At 41.2% G+C, this 14040-nt stretch overlaps 1 protein-coding gene across 1 annotated transcript in view; it reads right to left on the bottom strand.

Moving 5' to 3' along the window:
- Positions 1-3230: 3230 nt before the first annotated feature.
- Positions 3231-14040, bottom strand: part of LOC132652870 (testin-2-like) — a gene marked incomplete at its 5' end in the record, with an annotated part of 67094 nt that continues 56284 nt past the window's right edge. The window contains 2 exons of the mRNA XM_060378804.1: positions 3231-3583; positions 4167-4258. Of these exons, the coding sequence (XP_060234787.1) occupies positions 3231-3583; positions 4167-4258 (445 nt within the window). The remainder of the gene's footprint in view (positions 3584-4166; positions 4259-14040) is intronic.

The raw sequence follows: 14040 nt of genomic DNA, 5'->3' as shown, positions 1-14040 counted from the left end.
TTGTTTGGATTTCTTCAGTGTCTGTGGTTATGTCCCACTTTTCGTTTCGGATTTTGTTGATTTGGATAGTTTCTCTCTGCCTTTTAGTTAGTTTGGCTAAGGGTTTGTCTATCTTGTTGATTTTCTCAAAGATCCAGCTCTTGGTTTCATTGATTCTTTGAATTGTTTTATTTGTTTCTAATTTATTGATTTCAGCCCTGAGTTTGATTATTTCCAGCTGTCTACTCCTTTTTGGTGTGTCTGCTTCTTTTTTTTTCTAGGATCTTAAGTGAGCCATTAAGTTGCTTGCATGAGATGTTTTGAATATTTTCTTGAAGGCACTTAGTGCTATGAACTTTCCTTTTAGCACTGCTTTCACTGTGTCCCATAAGTTTGGGTATGTTGTGCCTTCATTTTCATTGAATTCTAGGAACTTGGGGAGGGGCATGCAAGCAGAGGGTGGAGGAAGGGAGGGATTGGGACGGGAGGAGAGAGGGAACCAAGGGGGCGGGATACAAAGTGAGTAACGTGTAATAATAAAAAAAGAAAAAAATAAATAAAAATATAAAATGGAATCACATAAAAAAAAGAATACAGAAAGAGCTAAGAAATTAAACAAAAAGCAAAAATTCAACAATTAAATGGACATTAAAACTAAACAGATAGATTCTATTCAGAGGAGAAGTGTGGATGGGCAGTAACCACATGAGAAAAGGCTTGACATAACTGCCAGGGAAATGTGAATAGATCACTGAAAGTCCATAAAGAAAATAGCTGCTATCTGTTTATACACTATCTGACCTTATAAAATGCATTTATTAGCAGATTGTAGCAAAAATTGCTAAAGATAAAAGAGATATCCCGAGGGTTAATCTTGATTGTCAACTGGATGGAATTTAAAATCATGAAAATAAATCTCTGGTAAGTCAGTAACGAACTATTAGGTTACATTAATGTGGTTGGTACTACTCCATAACCTGAAGTCCTGCACTGAAAATGTAGAAAAAAAATCAAGTTAAGAAGCAGCATATATGTGTTTTTTTTCCCCCTGTATCTAGGAGTGCAGTGGGCTCAGCTGCTTCAACTGCCATGCCTTTCCTTCTCTATGCCATGAAAGCAGGAACAAAAATAAACTCTTCATTCCAGAAAAAAAAAAAGAAGAAAACCAAAAAGAAAAAAGAAGAAAAAAAAAAGAAGAAAACAGCCTGTGGATCTGGGGAGAGGCTCACACACAGGGTACGGAGCAATAGAAGAAGACTTAGGATATGGATATCTGGACTCTATCTGTGCATACACCTGAGAGTGCACCTACACATCACATATAAACTACATATATCACACACACTGTACACACACTGTATGTATACATAAATACACACTACACACACATACATATAGACACACATGCACACAGTACATATACCCACATAGATAACACACACACACATACATACATACACCATACATGTATTCACACACCAAATGCATGCATACACACTATACATATACCAACACACCAAACACACTCACATGCATCACTCAGGCACAGACACATGGACACATACACACCAATTACATACACACTGTACACATAAACACAAACATAGAGAGAGATAAACATGCATCATACACATACACAAACACATACCACACACATACAGACACACATGCACACACACAAATAGCTAAAACAGATGCTAGTGGAAGTTCGGAGAGAAAGGATCTCTTTTTCATTGTTGCTGGGATGGTGAACAGTGCAGCCACTTAGGCAATAAGTATTAGGTTCCTCAATAAAACCGAAGTAATTCCATCATGTTCCACCCATATAATTTCTGAGTATGAACCCAAAAGTGTTTAAGTCTGCCTATAATAGAGAAGCCTGACAACTGTGTTTGTCATGGTAGCTCTCTATAGAATCAGTCATGGGAATCACAAAGAGAAAAAAAATGATCAGAAAGTGTGCTACATACATGTCCAGATTCACCCAGCCACAAAGACAAAGGTCATATGTTTTCTTTTTTATGTAGAACCTGAGTGTGGGAGAAGGACTTGAAAGTAGACAAAGATTACTGTATTATTTTGAAGAGGAGACAGGTGGCAGCAGGAAAGGCAAGAAAGAAAAGGTGGACATGATCATTATAAGCATGTATAGAAATGCCATCATGAAACTCCTTTGTACAAGGATGCAGTAAAACTGCTAATTAAAAATGAACAATTGAATCTTGTTTGCATTAATTATCTTGATTATTCATTCCACCTTGCTGAAACATTGCAGATCATAACATTTTTCAGGAAAGACGCATATAATTTCATGTGTGAATTTAAAAGAGAAAGGTAAACATAAAATATTTAACCTCTAACCAAGGAGAGAGGAATGTAGTTTTATTTAGGAAAACTTAAGAACTCAATGAAAACAGCACAGCTACAAAACATTTCTGCCCTCTGATTACTGCAGCACTATTCACAGTGCTAAAAATGTAGAATGAAGCTGCTGATTCATCAACTAAAGATTAGAAAGTAAAGAAAATGGGGTCTATCTACATCATGCAATATGATTTTTCTTTTAAAAAAATCAATCTAGTCATTACCAGCATCATCAACAGGCCTGAAGGACAGTGAGTTAAGACATACAAAGACAAAATACCACACAACTGCACCTGTGTGTGGAATCTAAAAACTGACCTTGGACATGCAGAGTGGAGAGTTTTTACTGGGCTCTGGAGGAGGTAGATAGCTCCTCAGATCAGTACTCTGGGAACTCAAAATTTTAGGATAGGAATACTTGATGGGGAAGAGGAAGAGGAGAGCAATGAGAGTGACAAAAATTTATTTATTTATTATGTATACAATGTGTGTTATCATGTACACCTGCATGCCAAAAGAGGGCATCAGATTTTATTATAGATGGTTGTGAGCCACATGTGGTTGCTGGGAATTGAACTCATGACCTCTGGAAGAGCAGCCAGTGCTCTTAACCTCTGAGCCACCTCTCTAGCCCTAAATCCATCTTTTAATGAAGATGAAATGAGGTAGTTTGTGAAAAGGCTCCACATGATTAGGGTGTGGACCTCACTTCTCTGGAGAAACATTGGCCCAGAATCAGTGCAGTTTCCAGGGCAGTCTCTCCTTGTTGCTGTGCTCTGGAAGCTACAGAGCCGCTCAGGTGTTTCTGTGGCAGGCACCTTCTGGATCCTGAAAAAATTGTTTTCTCCAAGGGAAATGAACTTTGGTTTTACAGAGCACACATCTCCCTAGACACAGGAATCTATGCTGGTGTTTAGCTGGGTGAGGGAATGCCTCTTGGTTTCCTGGGAGTTACCGGCTACCACGTGGTGGGCAGAGCTTCCTGCAGATAATAATGGAATGGACTTGGGCTCCAGACTTCTTGTCATGCACATGAGACAGGCCAACTCGCTTGGCATGTGCAGGTTCCAGGATGCACCCACTTTGTCCATGTGGGAAGCTGGGGTGTGATATGCCTGAGTTTCAATGCTATTTTCCTCCAAAGCAAGAAGGAGAAAAATGTAAACATGAGTCACAATCTTTTCTACGCCTGAAAGCCTCAGCACTGGCATGGGCAAGGCCTCAGCAAATAGACACCAACCTGCAAGAGATAATGGACATGGCCTCAGATGGGTAGAGTTCAGGGAGACAGCATGTGTTGATGTCTGACTGGGAACCCAACAGAATGGCAAACAACATTTCTTCTAGTCTCTATTTTCAGGAGTATTGTTGAAGGAGGGAAGATGACTGTTCTCTTCCCTTAGGTGAACTGGTTCTGAAATGGCAAATGTCATCTGACAGAGCAAATAAGTCACTCGAGACCCCATCACCCTTTGCAATGGTTCTCAGCCTTTTGTCCATGTACCCATGTCTAAGAAAAAAATAAATCTCCGTGAGTTCCTTTTGTCCATTTATATCAAATTATGCTTTATGTAACACTCATTTTTGCTCAGTAATATGAAAATGTCAGCATTTTACATTAGTACCTATAGCTCATGTTAAAATCATGTTTTACAATTGAAATTTGCATATCTTATTTGTATGCATGTTGTCTAACAACTAAACCAAATGATTTATTGTAAGCAGTATCTGACCACTTAGCTTCTGGTACAGAGCATTTGTGCAATCAACCCTCTTACCAACACTTCACTATGCAACATGTTATTAACTCTAATCTCTCTCACCTCTGTTTGCTCCATCAAGCTTCTTCCTAATGCCTTTTATGGATATGTGGAGGTCAATTCCACAGGTGGACACACCTTGTTCTTTGACTTTTCTAAGGAACAGAGAACACTGTAAAAAGGTATTGTGAAGAATGCAAGAGCTAAAAGATTCAAACAAGAGATGTGAAATATCTTTAGTGCATGATACTGTCATGGTGAATACGATCTCATAGCAGCTGTGGCTGCCTGTGTGGTCCTTGCACAAGACTGAACCCATCAACAGCCTGGATGGAGTCTACCACTCATTACTGAACTATTGGTACATGATAGGTTCTTGGGGGAGAGATAATCATTGCCTTCAGTTGTGTGTCAAATAGTGAGTCTACCATGCTCCAAAACAAAATGAAAAGGCACAAACCTAGGAAAAATAGCAAATTTTGCTGACAGTATGAACAAATTACTGTAGAGAGGACTGAAAACTGGTTCAGTTAGTATAGACATTAGTATGGAAGTAACTAGAGAAATGAAGATCAGATCTACTTGAAGGAGTCAAGGCAACAACACAGAGCTATTTGCACATCAGTGCTCATTGTGGTGCTGTTCCCAATGGCTAAGTTATGAAACCAGCTTAGCTGTCTATCAACTGAGGAATAGATAGACAGTAAAGTATATATGCACACTGAGATATATTTAAACCATAAAAACTGAAGTTATGCTGTAGGAAAATTGATGCAACTGCATGATGACTGTCTTTCTGATACCAGCTTTCATGAGCTATAGTATTAGAAAGACAATTGCTTTGTTTTCTTTAATAAATTCTTCCCAAATTTTATACAGATACATGAATCATGTATTTCTATTTTTAATTAAATTTTTATTTTTATATATTAATTACAGTTTATTCATTTTGTATCCCAGTTGTAGCCCCCTCCCTCATTCTCTCCCCATCCCACCCTCCCTCCATTATCTCCTCCCATACCCCTTTCCAAGTCCACTGATAGGGGAGGTCCTCCTCACCTTCCATCTTACCCTAGCTTATCAGGTCTGGTCAGGACTGGCTGCATTGTCTTCCTCTTGTGTCCTTGGAAGGCTGCTCCCCCCTCAGGGGAAGGTGATCAAAGAGCCAACCACTGAATTCATGTTGGAGGCAGTCCCTGTTTCCCTTACTAGGGAACTCACTTGTATACTGAGCTGTCATAGGCTACATCTGAGCAGGGTTTCTAGGTAATAACCATGTATGGGAAATCATGTATACATAAAAGTGGAAGTGAAATTGTCTTAGGTAACAAAGTGGGCTAAAAGAAGATGAAAGAAAGGACTGGGGTAGGAAAGTTTGTAGTGAAAGGTCTTTAATGTATATGTACGCAGTACCGTGTTTAATAACATACAATGAAAATTTGTAGTTATAACAAAATGTAGACTAGTTTTATCTAGTTTTACCCCAAACAAGTTAGTACAACAAAAAACAATTAAGTCACAAAGACGAACAGTAAAAAGAAGGAACAAATGATACAAAAAACTTTTGGAAAACATTAACACAGCAGAAATAAATATTGCCTATGGCAAAAAGTCTACACTAGTGTGTTCTGTTCAGAAAGTCTATTTCTGTACCAATGAGTTTAAGGCTATTCCCTACTTTCTTTTCTATCGAGTTCAATGCATTTGGTTTTATGTTGAGGTCTGTGATCTATTTTGGAGTTGATTTTTTTATGCAAGGTGATAGATAAGTACGGATCTAGTAGAATTTCTTTTACATGTTAACCATCCGGTTTGACCAGCACCATTTGTTTTTTTGTTTTTGTTTTTTTTTTTTTTTTCAATGCAGTTTATTCAGGAACCTTGAACAATCATCGGACCCTGGGGAAAGCCAGCCCACAGCTTAAATAGCCTCTGGGTAGCCAACCCCAGCGTGCCACGTGGGCAATGCAGATAGGTCCACATACATGGAGGCAAGCCAGATCCTCAGCCTTAGCCAAATGTGGAGTTGTTCGTGACAGAGAGCACTCACCATCGGGAAGGTGGAAGGCAGAAACCAGCTCCATCTTTAAGGCGCGGCATTACGCAGCTCTCTACAGTACCCCCTTTTTGTTTTAGACGCATCAGGCAAGAGTAGAGGTCTGATCTCTGATATTAGAAATAAATTGGGACTTTGTACCGATGTTCATTTAGGTGTCATCCACCCAAAGAGCATCAGACGCGTCCGATACCTTTTTCTCAGAGGCGGGACCTGGGGCATCAACCCTCATGCAATCAGACATGCTCTTCTCTGGGTCCAAAGCAGCTGACCCTGAGTGCAGTGCTTAGCCTCGCATCCTGAGCATAACATTTTAGCTTTTTATGGTATCCAACCATGCTTGGGGAGAATGTCCTGCTTCAGTGGCTCCATCATAGTATCGAATTCTCCAGTCCAATTACCTAAAATATAGCTAGACAATTGTTTAGACAGATTTTCAGCACAGGAAAAATTCTCATGTTGTATGCTAGTGACACAAAGTCCAGCATACTTCCATTGACAGCCAAATTGAGCGATTTGCCATAGGGTATCAATTTGCTCCTGCACGAGGTCAATCCTCTGATTGAACTCCACCAAGCCTCCTTTTAGTTGAGCATTAATTCCTTTTTGTACATCTAAGGCATGAGCTACATTGGCTAAAAGATTATTCAGGGTCTGAGCAGTCTGCACAGTATGACTCCTGGCTAATGCCGCGGTGGTAGCTCCAACAGCCGCCAATGAGATGGCAGTAACAATGGCGGCTGTAGTTCCAAGATCCCTTTTCTGTCTGAAGAGAGTCATAGCGTGAGGGGCATCAATGGGCACAGGCATCCAGCGAGGCATGCGAGTAACCAGGGCATACCTAAATTCACTAGCTTCCAGCATTGGGCAAAAAAGCAGGTATCATCACCACAATTACTTGGCTCTATCTGGCTAATAATGAATAAAAATGGGGGATATAAACAAACAGGGACCAGCACCATTTGTTGAAGCACCATTTTTTTTCCTAGTGTGTATTTCTGGTTTCTTTTTTTTTTAAATTTAAAATTTTCTTTATATATTTATTTATTATAGTTTATTCACTTTGCATCTCCTCTGCAGCCCCCTCCCTGGTCTTCTCCCAGTCCCATCCACCCTCCCTCTTCTCCCCCTATGCCCTTTCCCTAGTCACTAGATAGGGGAAATTGTCCTCCCATTCTATTTGACTCTAGCCTATCAGGTCTCATCAGGACTGGCTGCATCATCTTCCTCTGTGACCTGGTAAGGCTACATCCACCAGGGGGTGGTGATCAAAGAGCCTGTCACAGAGTCACGTCAGAGACAGCCCCTGTGCCCCTTAGTAGGGAACCCACTTGGAAACTGAGTAGCCAATGGGCTTCCATTGAACAAGGGTGCCTAGGTCCTCTCCAGGCATATTCCTTAGTTGGAGTATTGGTCTCTGCAAGCTCCCCTGGACCCAAATGGAGTCTGGTTCTGTTGTCCTACTTGTGGGGTTCTTGTCTCCTCCAGGTCTTTCCTTTTTTTAAGTTTTTTTTTTTATTTTTTATTAATTACACTTTATTCATTTTGTATACCCCCATAAACCCCTCCCTCCTCCCCTCCCGATCCCACTCTCCCTCCCGTTTCTGCATGCATGCCCCTCCCCAAGTCCACTAATAGGGGAGGTTCTCCTCTCCTTCCTTCTGATCTTAGTCTATCAGTTCTCATAAAAAAAAAAAAAATCGGGACTTTGTACAGATGTTCATTTAGGTGTCATCCACCCAAAAAGCATCAGACCGTCCGATACCTTTTTCTCAGAGGCGGGACCTGGGGCATCAACCCGCATGCAATCAGACATGCTCTTCTCTGGGTCGAAAGCGGCTGACCCTGAGTGCAGTGCTTAGCCTCGCATCCTGAGCGTATCATTTTAGCTTTTTATGGTATCCAACCATGCTTGGGGAGAATGTCCTGCTTCAATGAACATCTGTACAAAGTCCCAATTTATTTCTATTATCAGAGATCAGACCTCTACTCTTGCCTGATGCGTCTAAAACAAAAAGGGGGAACTGTAGAGAGCTGCGGAATGCTATGCCTTAAAGATGGAGCTGGTTTCCGCCTTCCACCTTCCCGATGGTGAGTGCTCTCTGTCACGAACAACTCCACATTTGGCTAAGGCCGAGGATCTGGCTTGCTTCCATGTATGTGGACCTATCTGCATTGCCCCCGTGGCACGCCTGGGTTGGCTACCCAGAGGCTATTTAAGCTGTGGGCTGGCTTTCCCCGGGGTCCGAGGATTGTTCAATGTTCCTGAATAAACTGCATTGAAAAAAAAAAAAATCGGGTGTCCACAGGTACGCGAACTCATGTTTGGGTCTTTAACTCAATTCCATTGACCAATGTGTCTGTTTTTTGTGGCAATATCATGCTGCTTTTACTGTTACAGTTTTGTAGGACAATTTGAGGTTAGAAATAGTAATACTTGCAGCAGTTCCTTTATTATTCAGGATTCTTTTAGTTACCCTTGGTTTTTTGTGTTTCCGTATGAAACTGAACATTGTCCTATCAAGATCTGCAAAGAATTGTGATGGAATTATGATGGGGATTGCACTGAATCTGTAGATTTCTTTAGGTAGAATGGACCTCTTTTTTTTTTTTTTTTTTTGTTAATCCTACCAATCCATGAGCATGGAAGATCTTTCCATCTTCTGATATCTTCTTCAATTTCTTTCTTTAAAGACTTAAAGGTTTTATCATACAAGTCTTTTACTTACTTGGTTAGAGGCATCCCAAAATAGTTTATATTTGAGGCTATTGTTAAAGATATTGTTTCTTCATTTCTTTCTTAGACCATTTGTCATTTATATAAAAATGCTAGCAATTTTTGTGCGTTCCTTTTTTTAAATTAAACTTTATTTTATTAATTACACTTTATTCACTTTGTATCCCCCTATAAACCCCTCCCAGTCTCACCTTCACTCCCCCTTCTTCACACATGCCCCTCCTCAAGTCCACTGATAGGGGAGGTCCTCCTCTCCTTCCTTCTGATCTTAGTCTATCAGATCACATCAGGAGTGGCTGCATTGTCATCTTCTGTGGCCTGGTAAGGCTGCTCTCCCCTCAGGGGGAGGTGATCAAAGAACAGGCCTATCAGATTTTGTCAGAGGCAGTCCCTCTTCCCATTACTATGTAACCCACATGGACAGGAACTGCCATGAACTACATTTGTGCAGGGGTTCTAGGTTATCTCCATGCCTGGTACTTGGTTGGAGTATGAGTCTCTGGGAAGATGCCTTGGTTCAAACTTTCTGGTTCTGTTGCTCTCCTTGTGGAGCTTCTATCCTCTCCAGATCGTACTATTTCCCACTTCTTTCATAAGATTCCATGCACTCTGCCCAAGAGTTGGCCATAAGTCTCAGCATCTGCTTTGATAGTCTGAAGGACAGAGCCTTTCAGAGGCCCTCTGTGGCAGGTTCCTAGGTTGTTTCCTGTTTTCTTCTTCTGATGTTCATCCTCTTTGCCTTTCGGGATGGGGATTGAGCGTTTTAGTCAGGGTCCCCTCTCTTGATTAGTTTCTTTAGATGTACAGATTTTAGTAGGTTTATCCTATATATGTCTATATGAGTGAGTATATACCGTGTGTGTCTTTCTGCTTCTGGGACAGTTTACTCAGGATGATCCTTTCCAGGTCCCACCATTTACCTGCAAATTTCATGATTTCCTTATTTTTCATTGTAGAGTAATACTCCATTGTGTAGATGTACCACATACATCCTGGGGACCCAAATTCAAGGCCTCACTCTCATGCACCAAACAGTTTACCAACTGAGATATCACACCAGTCTTTTAGTCTTAATATCTCTAGACAGTATCAATCTATATTTATATTCTGATTGAATTTTGTGTGCTTTTTTAGTGAATAATGCTCTCTCAAGCTTTTCATTCTATTTGTTACTATCTTATTTTAGGAATTTATTTTTAGTTCAATACCTGTGAGCTTTTTCTCATTTTTTGTATTGCCTCGGTGTTTTCTTTAAGACATGTTCTATTAATTCATAGTTTGGCAAGTCATACATGACCGTGACTTTGGCACCTTATCAGTCTGTTTGATGATCTCATAGCTCTTGGTGAATGAATGTTCTTGGTGTCTGTACAATGCACCAGTGTCTGTGCGATTAACAGTTAGGTGCTTCTCCTAGACTTCATAGTGTGGTGAAGGAATTTAAATAATTACTTAATATGTGTTATGAACTCAGTTTCTTCAACTGGATTTCCAGACATTCTAAACTAAGCTCTGGTCACTGTAGCCATTTGGCACTAGGGGGCAGGCTATGCACAGATTTACCACAAGTTTTGCTGTAGCTGTTTAGTCAGATGGACCTAGGGAAAACCTAAGGAAGTACTGAAGTATGTGGGTGTACTGGACAGGGAACCAGTGATGTTCTTCACTGTGGCTCAGACAATGTCTCACAGAAATGCCCACAGCTGAGATTGGGTTCCTTAGAGTCTATTGTGAGACTGAGGTTAGAGTACTGACCTCATTGGCTTAAAAGGGTGCATGTCTGCTAGCAGATTCCTGCAGGGCTGGCAGAATTTCTAATTGCAGTGAAAGATGATGGAGCCAAGTCTGGACTCCTTCAGGATTACCATGAGATAGAGACTGATGAGACCTTCACAAAGTTTTGGATGGATGAGGGGTTCCTGGTACTGAGATGAGCCTGAGTCTTCTTTGGATGTCTGTCTGTCTGAGCAGGCACTGAGATGTGCCCGAGTCTCCTTTGATGACTGTCCGTCTCAGGAGGTGCTGAGATGTCCTGTACTCTCCTTTAAATGACTGACTGAGGAGAATTAAACTCACACCACTTCTTACTGGCTGCAGCTGACTGACAGGGCAGTTTGAGCCCACTGCCAGTAGGCAATGCTGGTGAACAGAAGGGACTTTTTGGCTGAGGCACAAGGGTGGGCGACTGCTCCTGGATCACGTGGTTGTAAGTTCACTTCCAAAAGACTGCAGGTGTGCTTTCTGGGAAACATGAAATCATCAACTTAGTCTGAAGCTGTGTAACTTTCTATTTTGCATCTGAAGCAAAGTTCTCAGCCTTCCCGTTTGCAAACCAAGGCTTCGACAGAAAAAAAAAATTCTCTAGCATGCAGACTTTTATTTCATGGAAGACCATGAACGATGAGATCCTTATGGAGGAAGTATCTTTCAGACTTTTTCTTTCCCTTCATTTCTGAAGCTCATACTACCATACCAGCTCCTCAGTAGTTTCCTCAGGAACTGCATTCAGTTACTTCATTGGAGTACCTGCCTGTACCACTAACCTCATTCTTCATGCCCCAGCGTTTGCAGAGTGGAACATAATATTTTACCGTAAATATCTTCCTCCCCAAAGTTTGTAGCATTCCAGTCAAGGTGTCTTATTAATGGCTGGTATGGTCTTATCTGTAGACTTTATTTCAGGGAAATAAGGAGGGTACACAATAGGTATGTTACAAAATGCAGGGGCAGTTAAGGGAAGTAAACATAAATGCTGGATTCCTCAAACAAGTCTCACTGGGTTCATAAATTACTGCTGTTAAGGATAAAGGTGCTTGGAGCATTTTCTCAGTGACTCTACTACTCAAGAGGTAGTTCTGGAATAAAAACTGATCCAAGAAGCCAGCTCAGGCTTCGTGATGTTGATTCTTGGTAGTAATAAAACCAAACATGTATTCTCATCTTTCAAAAGACAGTAGGTGGGGAAGGATTCCCAGGACAAAGAAAGGGGAGAGAAGACACATGCCACTCTCTCCTGCCACTGTGTCTGGAATCTCCTATCATCTTCCTAATGCATCCATCTTCATTCATGCCATGACTTTGTGGTCTTCTTGACAGGGGCCATTTAATCTATGGTTTGGGGAATATAAACTAGAAGGATAATTTCTGAGAGACTGGCTTGAGGACACCATCATCTCCATAGACAAGGAAAAGCAACAAGTGATCTTTCTCACTTGTAAGGAAGCCTAGCATCATCTTGCATGAAGTTTCCCTCCTCCCTTCTCTCTGAGACTCCTAGAGAATCTTGACAATACTGCACATGCCTCAGTTGCCTACTGGAGAGCTTCTGAAGTTGCTTCTTACTTGGTGGAAGGTGGGTATGTATTTCACAGAAGACTCCTCCTGGGAAAGCATTTTTCAGTACACAAAAGGTCTGGAGTTTGGGTTCTCCAACATGAACCAAGGATGTAGTTCTAGAAGGTGGTGGAGTGTTGTTTTGTAGAGTGCAGCACAGAGTCCAACAATGCTTTCTGTTTTTATTTAATTATTTTTAAATTTAATTTTATTTATATGTTTATTTATTACAATTTATTCACTTTGTATCCCCTCTGCAGCCTCTTCCCTCATCTCCTCCCATTCCCCCTCCCTCTTCTTCCCCTGTGCCCCTCCCTGGTCCCCTGATAGGGGAGGACCTCCTCCCCTTCTATCTATCTTTAGCTTATCAGGTCTCATCAGGGTTGGCTGCATCTTCTTCTTCTGTGGCCTGGCAAGGCTGCATCCCACAAGGGGAGGTGATCTGCCACTGAGTTCATGTCAGAGACAGCCCCTGTACCACTTAACAGGGAACCCACATGGAAACTGAGCAGCCAATGGACTTCCTTTGAACAGGGGTCTAGGTCCTCTCCATGCATGGTCCTTGGTTGGAGTATTGGTCTCTGCAACCCCCCCCCCCCCCCAGTCCAGGTATTTTGGCTCTGTTGTTCTCCTTGTGGAGTTCCTGTCCCCTACAGGTCTTTCTGTCTCCCTCTTCTTTCATAAGGATTCTGGCACTCTGCCCAAAATTTGGCAATGAGTCTTAGTATCTCCTTCGATATCCTGGTGGGTAGAGTCTTTCAGAGGTCTCCTGTGGAAAGCTCCTGTCCTGTTCCTTGTCTTCTCCTACTTCATATGTCTGTCCTATTTGCCCTTCTGAATGAGGATTAATCGTTTTCCCTAGGGTCCTCCTTGTTCTTTGGCTTCTTTAGAACTATAGATTTTAGTATATTTATCCTATATTATATGGCTAATACTCACTTATAAGTGAGTATATATCATTTGTGTCTTTCTGCTTCTAGATTACCTTACTCCAGATGATCTTTTCTAGTTCCCACCATTTGCCTGCAAATTTCCTGATTTCCTTGTTTTTAATTACTGAGTAGTATTCCATTGTGTAAATGTACCACACTTTCTGTATCCATTCCTTCATTGAGGGACATCTAACAGCTTCTGGCTATTATAAATAAAGCTGCTATGAACATAGTTGAGCAAATGTCTTTATTGAATGGTGGGATATCTTTTGGGTAGATGCTTAGGAGTGGTATAGCTGGATCTTGAGGTAGTACTATTCCTAATGCTCTGAGAAAGTGCCAAATTGATTTCTAAAGTGGTTGTAAAAGGTTACATTCCCACCAGCAATGGGGGATGTTTCCCCTTTCTCCACATTCTCTCCAGCATGTGTTGTCATTTGTGTTTTTGATCTTACCCATTCTGATAAGTGTAAGATGGAATCTCAGAGTTGTTTTGATTTGCATTTCCCTTATGACTAAGGATGCTGAGCACTAAACACTTCTTTAAGTGTTTCTCTGAAATAATGACATTTGCAGGCAAATGGATGGAACTAAAAGAGATCATTCTGAGTGAGGTAGCCCAGAAACAGAAAGACAGGCATGGTATACATTCACTAATAAGCTGATATTGGCCATATAATATAGGACAGCCATCGACAGACTTAAAGAAGTTAAACATTAAGGAGTACCCTAGGGAAGACGCTTAAATCTCATTCAGAATGGCAAACAGGATAGACACCAGAAGTGGTGGAAGAGAGGAAACAGGATGGGAATCCACTATAGAGGGTCCTCTGAAAGGATTCACGCAACAGGGGATTGAAGCAGATGCTGAGACTCAGG

This window comes from Meriones unguiculatus, chromosome 3 (genome assembly GCF_030254825.1).
Source record: "Meriones unguiculatus strain TT.TT164.6M chromosome 3, Bangor_MerUng_6.1, whole genome shotgun sequence".
NCBI classification, from domain to species: Eukaryota; Metazoa; Chordata; class Mammalia; order Rodentia; family Muridae; genus Meriones; species Meriones unguiculatus.
This window is presented reverse-complemented; position numbering and strand designations above follow the sequence as displayed.